Raw genomic sequence first — 11,451 nt, 5'->3', positions numbered from 1 at the left:
AAGCATGCCCGGCCCGTCAGGGTGGTCGACGGAGCAAGAAAGACCATCCTGTCGCCGACATATTTATTAGCAGCAGCAGCAGCAGTAGCCTGTCGGCTCTTTGGATGCTCCTGCAAGGTCACACCGGGATACCTCTAAATGGGGTAACCGTGTCGAAACAGGGCAGGGAACAACGTCCCAGGGAACCTCTCCCGGAGAGTGCGAAAGTCACGCCAGATCAGGCCAAACAAGTTGTCACAACTTGGACCGCGAAGGAGTGTAAAGCAAGGCGGAAATGAGGCGGCATCTGGAGCTTGTTTGTCGGTCAATTTTAAGGCAAATGTTTTGCCGGCCAATGGGTTTCGGTTGCAGCGAGCGATAATAGATTTATAACGCAAGCAGGGTCGTAGAAAAAAACCTTGAACGGGTATGGGCGCTGTGCGATGCGCACCCAATAAAATTATACACGCCCGATCGAGAACGATCGGTTGTGCGGCTTCCTGGGTGTTCCTGTCAACGTTTTCCAAGCCAGGCCGATAATGACGGCACGGTATAGAACCATTAAAAGGATAGAAGGCCTTGACTTTTTACAAAGCCCGAACTGTAATGTCCATAATGCTTCAATTTTGTGGACGCTTATTGTCCTAAATGACAGACATTCGCTCCTTGGAATTTCCTGAAGAATAAGGCAACATGCTCGGGACGTCTCTGTGTGTGATAATTGAGCCCTGCTTGACAGCCGAATTAGGAGCAATACGGCCTTGAGCCGGACTCCATAGTAAGCATTCTTTAGATTACACGGCCCGTCTGGTCGCCTAAGATGAAGATACCACGCCAGAAGCGGCGTCCATTTGCCAAAAAAACCAAGAAATCAAACGGAACGGAATGCAAAGGAATAATGCGCCTAGCGAGGAACATTAAAAAGTAGTAAAGTTTTGGGCTGTCTTATTTCCCTTTCTCTCTCTCTCACACACACACTCTTTTTGTCACTGCTCGGTGCAATTGAATCATACTGAGGTGGATGTGGTGAAAATTATTAATAATACCCACCCATCAACCCTTTTTCCAGACCGATCGTTAAAAATATAGCCATCGTACCGCAAATAAGTAGGAAATACCCTTATACAACCAGCTCATCGAACAACGCGTTTGAGCCTCATTTGGTGTCATAATTTCCGGCCCAACCGATAGCAGAAGGTCTCTTAGTGACGCGCTTAGGGAAAATTTAATTAAATTTTATAGCGCATCACGCGGGCCTTTCTGCATCTGCAGAGATACACGCTAGGCCCGAGTGAAGAGATGCGCCAAAAACACACTCTACACCGCGAGAATCGAAATCCAGCTTTTCATCTCACGCAGAATTACATTTCACGAGCGGCCATATTTTCTTTTTACTTTGTTCAGGAAGATGGGGGAAGAGCGTTTGTGAAACAGTAATCCTGTTTCATCGCTCAATCCTTTTTCTTGGCGAGGGCCACCGCGCCCGAAAGAAGCTATAAAACACGCACTAAACGCTGATACCGGCGCCAGCGGCCCTCGGGGGAGGAAAGGGCAGGAAGGAAGGGACAGGAAGGAAAGGCAATTTTTAATAACTCTAATATCCTCCGGCGTTCGCTCTTAAAACCGATTGCGTTGCTGCGTTTGATCCGGACTCCTCGAAACCGGCAGCTCGCGTAGGGATTAGTTTCCCATCAGCGTTGGTTGGCAAAGCTGGCATATGGCCCCGCCACAAAACCTGGAAGACTGTTCTGCGTGCTCTTGAGTGCCGATCAGACGCCTACGGGGCTTTCCAATGCCTGTGGCGGACGTCTTCGGCCGTTCGTAAAAACCCCATTTAGCGCTCGCGAGCCCGAAGGCTTCGTTTAAAGCTTGCAAAAAGAAAAGAAAAAAAAGATGCCAACATTTTTCGTTGTCTGTGTGTGAAAAGAAGATACCAGGTACCTTTGGTAATCAGTTTTTTGGTGCGGTGAGAAATTATTTTTCCCAATGCATAACATAACGGGATGGATTCCTTTCGTCGCTCGACTCAATGCTGTTACAGTCTGGGAAGGGGGGAGTTTTAATAAATTTAATATTTAATCTACAAGTGTTGTTAAGTGGTTGGTGGTTATTGGTTCGCGGCAGTGCGTCTCGTTAGCAACTCTTGCACGCTTCTAAAACGCTCTAAAACGGCGTTATAAGCGCAGTTCGTCAATGCGTTGTATAGAGCTAGCGTATCCTGCTGTCATAAATATTTTTCAAACAAATCATTTGTCATCCGATCGATTTTCAAACATTTTACAAAGTGCATTCCCCTCCCTCTCCTTCGTCTTTTGTCCCATCTACGGAGTGGAAAGTGATAAAATAAAATAAGGATTTTGTTAGATGTATGGTAGAACAAAAAACGAAAAAGGGTTGCCACGGTTTGCTCTAAGGGGTTGCCACAATAGAGCGGAGAGATCAACAGAAAACTGAGAGCTGCTGTCCGTAACTTAAAAAAAAGAACGACGAAAAAGCGAAACGCGCGAGGCATTGGCAACATAATGAACCACCATTTGCTACCTTCAGCTTTAGAGGCTTTAGAGCTGCTTTGGAAGCTGTCTTTTGTACCGTAGCGATATGCTATGGCCTTACCCTTCCTTTTACGTGCGTACGCTTTTCACCCCTTTAGAAAAAAAACTCTTCCCCTTCTTGAGTCACTTGCGGTCGTGCAGGGAGTTGCCGACACGATTTTTGTGTGCCAATTGTGCGCTGCTTTGTGACAGTTTGCCGAAATAATCGAAATGATTGATTTGCTGGTGTAAAATCGTAAAAAAGGGAGATTTTAAAGTGGCAACCATGTCGTCCGGAACGTCACGTTATTGTGTACGCGAGTACTACATGGAAAAGCCCCCTTATGCTTGCGCTGCTGGTCAATCCGTTTGTGGAGGGAAACACGACACGGCAAACAAGCAACCCAGCCAGGGGACAGTATGGATGGGAGGAGTGTCATACAATGTATTGTGAGTTGATACCATGCACTCTATTAGTTAAGGAACTGAAAATAATGGTGGTAAAAAGATGTTATGTAACGTTCTATTGTAACCGATTTGTGAACTGTGTTTTAAATAATAATAATAGGAAACGATTATCAAAGAATTGAAAACATGAATTTTAATTGAAACAATCGAAACATGATTTGAGAGATGTTTCTTGTATTAAGCTCTTATAGCACAAGGGCTGAGAAAAAAAAACTATCACGGCTTATTGTCTGAACCTAAAGGCATTTATTATAAACTGCAACTTATCTTTAGAATGCAAAGATGGCAAAAAATTCTTAACGCAATCCGGTTCGAAGGACCAAAAACCTTAATTCCCTTACGTCTAACAGCAAGATCCGACACGACAAACACATTATTTTGTGCTGCTTCCAGGTGTAATACGGCATCCAAAACAAATAATTTGTTTCAAAATGTTCTTTTCTTATGCGCGCTCTTTTCCTTTATTTCCTAATAAACCATTCATCCAACCTATCGATTATCTTCATATCTCCCCCTGCTCATCACAATTTTCACGCACGTTTCCCATCAATTAGTCAAACATTTCCAATTAAACCAAACGAAACTCATAACCAATCTAGCTGTTTTGTATTTTTTCTTCCTTTTTGTGGTTGCGGCCGCAAACAAATTTCAATTCGCAAAGCGACATAAGTTTCTTAAAGAAAAAAAAAGAAAAGAGAATACACAAAAGGTGCTATTAGCCCAGCTGAGAGGGCCTGTCAACTTCGATGCCACTCTGTCACGGTGGGAAGAAGAAGTTGCTTGTGTGCTGTGAATATATGTTATTCAATGTGAAATAGTAAATTCTACTTCACCATATTGACAGCATATTTTCTCTCTTTCGGTTAAACCGGACCCTTCCATGATTAATCTTCTACCAACTAAAGTCAAGAAAAGTCACGAAAAGCAATAAACAGTGCCGCACTAAGAAAGGGGTTTCCGCTTTTATCGCTGTACGCTTGGCGTTGCGAAATAAATAGGGTTTTTTCCCGCATATCCGTGCACTTTGTAAGGATTAGCAGTTGGATAGGATCGAAATAATAATAATAAAAAAAAACAGGCAACCAGAAACCATCGATTACCCGAATTCGTTATTTTTCCGTGGTGAAGGATTAAAAATGCAATGCTGGCACCCAGGGAAACGGCGGGCAACTGCAGGGAGACCAACGCGTCTCGAGGTAGAGTTTGATTGATTTGATTGATGGTGCGGGATTGCGATTCGCTGTATTGCACAGCTCCCTGTTTCACAAAACACAAATCCTTTTCTTTATCCGCCGATAACCTCTAGGGAGTGTGTGTGTATGTGTCTGTTTTTTTGTTGCTCCGAAAATGCTATTACATAGCTTGGGAAAAACAGAGGTGTAAAAAATAAATAAAAAAAATGCAAGTAGAAGGGGATTTCCCGATGTGCATTAAAAGTCAAGAAAGTGAATTGGCTACTTTTATATTTTATTGATGTGGCTTCGCAGCCGATTCTAAGTAATTGTTCGCTCGCGGCAAACGCATCGATGCGATGCGTTTTCCCTGCAATTAGGTAGGTAATTAACACGGCAACAGTAAATAAATCACCGTAAAGTGGCAAATATGGCCGGTTATGATGGTACCTGGAATGCATTGCAGCATTTGGGTGCATTTTCACGAGCATTGTGTGTGTGTGTGTGCAACCCTCTCCACAACGGTTGGTGCCATTGCAATGTATTCAAAGGTTGTACCGAATGCAGCAAAACCGATTACTTTGGATGCTTGAAACAGCATCGAATAAATCGGGTACCGGGATGGGAGCGGATCTTGGGATTGTGATTGAATTTTCGGCACCGAAAGGGCTTGACATTTCAGGGTACGGAGACGTAACGTAAATATAACGGCGCCAGTTTTATGCTGCCAATCAGTTTATAGTGATTTTTATGCTCGCTTGCTCGGGACGGGAGGGAAACTACTGCCACCGCCCGCACACCATTCAAAAATCACGTACGGGCACTTAAAATCAGCAGCAGCAGCAGTACAGTATTTTGGCCCTTTGGCTTCGGTGGCACTGTGAAGCCGGGGGTGGCCGGGAAATTGATTTCGTATGCGCGGCGACAAGCCACCATCCATGGTGTACGAAAAACGAGGGGAAAACAAGCACACGCGGAGAAAACAAGTGCAGCCGCAAGTACACTCAGGCCCTGTACAACACAATGTTTGACTGTAGGAGGTCTCGGGGAGGAAAGTAAATGGGAAAGAGTTGTAATGGAGGTGAGATAAGAAACTCTCTTGCCCTCACCCATCTTTTCAGGTTCCAAAAATCGCTTTCCGGCGAGATCGCAATCACAAAACAGCTAAAAACCCTTCCATTCGGGTTCGTTGCTTGCGCTGCAGCGATTTTACGATCTTTGATTTTATACTTTCTATGGGTGCGTGTGTGTGTGTTCGCATGTGTTTGAGTATCGGTTTTATTGCCCATCACTGAACGAGACGGCAATCAGATTTACTATATTGATTTTGTGCGCTAGTAGTTGAATTAAATGTGTGCGTGGCAGTCAGCAGCGGCTCGAGGTGGCCATAAACGCGAGCCAAGCAGGAACTTCGTGGCTCCTTACAAAATATGGTGCAGAGTGGTACACTACAGTACTGCTCCAATGTGTAGAAATGCACAATTGTGCTATTGCCGCATTAACATGACGCATAAAAGAACGAGAGCTACAACCAGCAATGCCAAACTTCTTGGACATAGCATCTGTCACTTACGGCTTACATTTCCCAAGCGTTCTGGAAAAAAACAAAACAAAAAAGCATTATTATTTTATAAGCAAACACAGACCACAGGCTTGATCGATGACACATGATATGATTAATTTATACAGCTCTTTCATCGAAAACAGAGAAACTTTCACCAAAGGAAACACTCTTCCCATCGTGCCGATGGCAATTAGTTATTCCAAAGTTTCCATATCCGTCCTTGCCGAGCGAGCGAAAGCAGTCGGAGTTTGTTCTGGAACAGTTTCGCCACTTAGCATAACAAATCAGGGACACATCCTTTAACACTGACACTCAACAACGAGGGGTGAAAAACTTTCCCTCCCGACACCTTCGCCCTTATTTGCGGCCTTGGATTGGCCGAATCCGTCGCTGCAAGTTTTCCATCCAGTATCATTTTGCGACCAAACGATCAGTGCGCGCTCAGTTGACCGTGAGCGTACGAACGATGCAGACCGGTGGCGTGCTGTCGCGCATGAGGCGTGCCCTGGGGCGCTTTTACGTGGAGCGTGATTTTTTCCGCCCCTACGAGATACTGCTCGCCCTCCCGGGCTTTCATCTGGTGGAAGAGTTTCGGACGAGTAGTTGGAAGCGGGCGCTGTTCCTGCTGTCGCGCACGGTGCAGCTGCTGCAGTACGCCCTGTGGGCCGATCGGTTCTATCTGGCGCTGGTGGATCCGTCCAGTCCGCCCGGAAAGGCCCTGCACTACGGCAACACGTTCGGCGTGCTGACGATGATGCTGGCCCGCATGCTGGTGGTGCGCTGGTATCTACCGCACGTGCGGCAGCTGATGGAGTATCTGCGCAGACAGCGGGGTCGCATCGAGCCGGCACCCGATACGCACCGGCTGTCCTATCGCCGGATCGTCAACATAGCCATCACCTTCCAGCTGATCGGGCTGGCGGATCGGTTAGTGGCTGGGTTCTCGCAGACGTACCGGCAGGAGCTGTACGAGGTACCGGCGAATCTAGCCGAGCTCCAATGGCCGATGGTGGTGGCGGTGCACGTACTTTCGTTTGACTTTGCGAGCCGCTGGGGCGCCGCGTACAACGTGTCGCTGACGGGCATGAACTCGATCATGATGGGACTGTACGACGAGCTGACGAGCATCGCGCAGGAGTACGGTCGACTGCTTACGAAGGAGAAGAACGGTCAAGCGGACATCTGGACGTCCTTTGAGCGTAACACGGCGCGTGCGGTTCGGCGGCACGAGACGTTCCTGTGGCAGCTGGGACAGTTGAAACCGTTCCTGCAGACCACGTTCCTGGTGATGTTCTACTCCGCGGCGCTATTTCTCGCCATCGGCACCTTCATGATCTCGGCCAACGGGACGACGACGTACGGTGTCATTCTGAGCGGGTTCCTGTTTGCATTGTTGCTCGAGTGCTACTGGTGTTGTCAGCTGGTCGATCGGCTCAATGAAGTGGTAGCGGGAATCGTTTACAACAGCAAAACTGGCAAATGATTTACCACCTTATCGGCATTCGTACCCTGTTTTTCTTTTTTTTGCAGAACACACAAATTGGAATTCTGCTCTACAGCCTGGACTGGCCAGTGGAGCTGCAGTATACGAAGGCGACCGCAAGCCGCTATCGGCAGGCCCGCTCCTCGCTGCTGATCATGATGAGTAAGACGCAGAAGTCGCTCGGCATTCGATGCGGCGGCATGTTCGAGATGTCTAGTGAAGCGTTCGCCAGCCTTGTGAAGCTAACCTACACCATGCTGATGTTTTTGCGCGACACACAAAAGCCGAATTAAGACCCTCGTTGTTGCACCAGCAGTGCAATGTTCCCTTGGCATGCCAAGTTGTTGCTTTTTTTCGTTCAATAAAATCACTGCACCGCCTCTAGTGTGATCAGCACGCAACATTGAAATCTCACACACACACACATTACATACACAGCATTTACCGAGTCAATTGTCGGAGTGCTTGATGGTGGTACGGGTGCTCCAAAGATCTTTTCACAAAAAAGAAAAAATCGTGTTGTTTGCCCAACAGCGCTGTACCGGCAATTAGAAGCCTGCATGCGGTCCCACTAAAACAAACACGTGTCGTGCTCGGGAAGCCGAAAGCATCGTGACGCGGGCACTTCGACACACGGCGCAGGAAGGGGAGTTGTTTTTATTTGCCCCGAAATAAGTTTTGATGCTTTATGTTGGTAAAAAAAAGGTTCGTCGCTGCGAAAGGGTGCGGCGGTGAACCTCCGCCTGCACTTAAAGTAGGGATGTTTCTTAGTGCTACCTTAGGGATGCTACCCTCTCGAAGTACCGTTTTGCCGTAATGCCGTGATGACGTTCGATCCCGAAGCGTTTTGTTGCCTCCTTCCTGCCTCCGTAGTACCACCCCCCCACTCATCAATCAGTGTACATTAATTCAAATCGTACTTTTATTGGCGTGAATGCTCCGGCTGGTCATTTAAGCGATCTAAATGCTCGGGCCTTCGGGGAAGGGGGCGGGGGATTTGTTTTTGTTTCTTGCTTCCTTTGCTGGTTTCTTTTTGTTTTCTTTTTTTTATTAGCCCCTTTAGGCCGTAATCGTAAATCGCAAAACTTTTCCGCACTGGCAACGATCAAACAAGGAGCGATAAAGCCGGAAACCCATCCTCAGGTGGTCGCCTGGTCGCAAGATCGGCCCGGCCCAGCCAATCACCTTAGTAATGAAATCATTTTTCATCAAAAACCTCGGCACTTAATTTGGAAGCGCCGCCGTCGATGCCGACACGCCGATGACGAGGACAGCGCCATTTATTTGCCAGCCCCGGAGCTGGACCGGCTCAGATTTACTGCAAACCGCCCGTCCCGCTCCAGGGTGTGCGTGTGGCTACTAAAGTGGGGTTAATCCTTTCCATTTTTACAAAAATCCTATCCGCCCGCCCGCCCGGGGAGCTTCTAAGTTATGTGCTTTGTTTTCGGGTTGTATTTTTACTCCTTCCCGTGCAGGGAGCGAGGCTTTTTTATATGCGCTTGCTCGATTGTTTGCCTGCAGGTTTGCTCTTATTTCCGTCGTCCAAGATTAGTCCTCAGCCCTTCCTGCTGGCCAACGCCTTGTGGTCGTAAAATTTTACTGATTTTTAAGCCCATTCGCACAGCGCTTTGGAGAGGCAACTCTCTCCGGGCGCGCTAGACAACCCCGAATGTATATGCGGCTCGCCCAGAATCGTCCGGCAAGGGACGCGCATCTTTTCAAATATTAAATTATTTGCATAAAAAGACGCTCGCCACTCTCGTCCGCTGCTGGCGGGTGACGAATCTTTTACGATTACGTTCCCCTCCTCGGTGCATGGATGGTAGGGCAGTCAAAGGGGTTGAAGGCTCCGATGAAGATTACAGCTCGCTTGGCAGGTACGTAGCCAGGACGACAGCAACAACAACAACAACAACAACAACAAAGAAAGAAAAAATAGTAGTCATTCCAGTTTCAACAATATTTTAATAGCTGCAAGTACCCGGCCTTTAGTTTGAAGGCATCCAATAAAACGTTCTACCCATTAAATTACAACAGAAAACAGAACAGGTTCATGATAAGGCGCAGTATCCCGCACGCTACACTCTGCTCAATAAGCCGTGATGATTAAAGGTGGGAACCAAACTAGCCGCCACCTGTGACCGGTTTAATTTCCGCATCCATTTGCTTCTGGGGGAATTACGTTTGCCGAAATTGTTTTCCAGCGCGTCCATAAACTCGGCCGGCCTATCAATCGCACACGGACGGGGAAAAGGCTGTCGATTGGCGATTGAGCTAACACGCTTCGCCCTCGGAACGGTAGCGAGCGGTTGAGTGTGCAAACCTCCTCTCCTTAGCAAATGGATGCGTTTATGGATTATGGACTCGATTTTGTTCGATAGGCTTTTCCCAAGAAGAAGGTAAGCAACGAGCCACTGCTGGGAAGGTACTCTCTTGGCTAGATTTTTACAACCTTTTTACAATCGTACCACCAACCCCGTCCCGGTCACCGGGGTGAAGGTGTGGTCAACTGGCGTAGGGTTTTCTTTTCTTTTTCTCTGCTTTTATGTCCACACCACTAGGAAACGTAAAGAAAAACAAAAATATCCACCGCACCCGTCATCATCGACTTTTACGACCGGCAAATGATCCCGACAAGCGCGCGCTGTGAAAAACGGGTTAAACGGGTGTGTAGGCCTGCAAAAATCGGGTTCGGGTCGGTAAACCTGCGCCTGCTTTTGCTGAACGTGCAATGCGTTTCCCCTAGCTGGGAAGCTACCCCGGACCGGATGCAGTTTTTATGTGCGCTCCCCTGGACAGGGCGAAATGACACATAAATGAAAACGTCGTCGTTATGTTGTTTCCTTTTTTTTCAGTATTTTTCTTCGCTCTGCTTGTTTTGCTTGCTTTATTTGTTTCGTCCTGAATTCATTATCTCTTTAACAAAACCTTAGCGTCTTTACCAGGCGGGCGTAGACATCGGGGAGGAAAAAGTGACACTGTTAACAGACTAAACTGAGAAAGGTGAAATTGAGTATTTTTTATGACTTTCAAAACAGTGCCAAAATGTTAATGTGAGCCCAGAAGGGCCAAGAAAAAAGAAAGGAAAAAGGAAGCGTTGGGAGTAATATTGCAAAAGTGAAAACAGACGCAACTGGTAAACTATATAGGCAAGACGTAGAAAGGACAACAGTATGAAGAGGAAGGGCGAACAAAACGAAAAAGGCAAAGTAATGTATGTAAATTTTGCACCCGATTGGAACATCTCAACCGGCTCTCGAGGGACTGCTTCATATGGATGAGCGATGGGCGAACGGATCCAATTATCTATGCTCATTGAATTCCAATGCGATCGCCATCGTCTGTTTGCTAAATGAGGTAAAGTTTTATTGTCTGTTTGTTAATCGATGTGGCCTTGCGTATACAGGCCGTTATCGCGCTCTGTGGAGACCCAGTTGTGCGAGGTTCATAACGAGATCCAAACAAAATAAACAAATTCTACAGCTATGGAGTGGAGTGACTGATACCGGGAAGATATTTTAAGCGACACGATGAATACAGACGCTTGGCACTTCTTTCTAGCGACAACTCCATCAGCGAGTGACCTCTAAGATTATAGACTAATTTTAGTTTATTGTGCATGTGTATGTGTGTGTGCGTTTTGGGGCGTTTTTATCGAACCCTTAACCTTGCTTTTTCGTACAACATATTGTTTGACATAATGTTCGGTCAGCAACCTACACAACAAACGCTCCCCGGCACTGGTATATATTTTGAGCGAACATCTTCGCTCATTGAGCAGCTTCCTCTCGCACAGACGTTTCTCGCATGAGAACCGGTTAAAAGCAAGAGGATGACGTAGAGCAGGGGTGCGCATACTTTGTGAGTAAGTTGGTAAGTTGGCGCAAGCCGATTCTGAGACTGAGTCAGTTGGTGAAGATTTACTTGTTTGGCTAGCTACTCTAACCAATCAGTTAAAATGACAGTACTGTCCCATTAACTGATTATCTACTGAAGTACTAACGTGGTAGATAACGCACCAATTCCAATAAATGTTAGAATTCCACAATAATTTACACTACGCAATTATTTAAATTAACTTTTTCATCTACATGCCATCTGCAATACATACACAACACCTCTTCGTGTTAGCAGCTCAGTCAAATTAAATTGTTATCTTCTGCGCAGTTTTTATTTGAATCTGTACAAATGATCTCTCGTCCTACCGTTGCCGATCCCTGACGTAGCACTCTTGGCGCAGCGTTATCTACGGCG

General features: G+C 46.7%; 1 protein-coding gene across 1 annotated transcript; it reads left to right on the top strand.

Moving 5' to 3' along the window:
* The first annotated feature begins 5,870 nt into the window (after nucleotides 1-5,870).
* LOC120959768 (uncharacterized) lies at nucleotides 5,871-7,673 on the top strand. The gene is made up of 2 exons (XM_040383405.2): nucleotides 5,871-7,158; nucleotides 7,245-7,673. Exons 1-2 carry the CDS (start codon nucleotides 6,181-6,183, stop codon nucleotides 7,488-7,490), a joined length of 1,224 nt encoding a protein of 407 aa, XP_040239339.1. The 5' UTR covers nucleotides 5,871-6,180; the 3' UTR covers nucleotides 7,491-7,673.
* The last annotated feature ends 3,778 nt before the right edge of the window (nucleotides 7,674-11,451 follow it).

Source organism: Anopheles coluzzii, chromosome X, assembly GCF_943734685.1.
Source record: "Anopheles coluzzii chromosome X, AcolN3, whole genome shotgun sequence".
In the NCBI taxonomy this organism is placed as follows: Eukaryota; Metazoa; Arthropoda; class Insecta; order Diptera; family Culicidae; genus Anopheles; species Anopheles coluzzii.
Note: the sequence above shows the minus strand (reverse complement) of the source record. Positions and strands in the feature narration are given on the sequence as shown.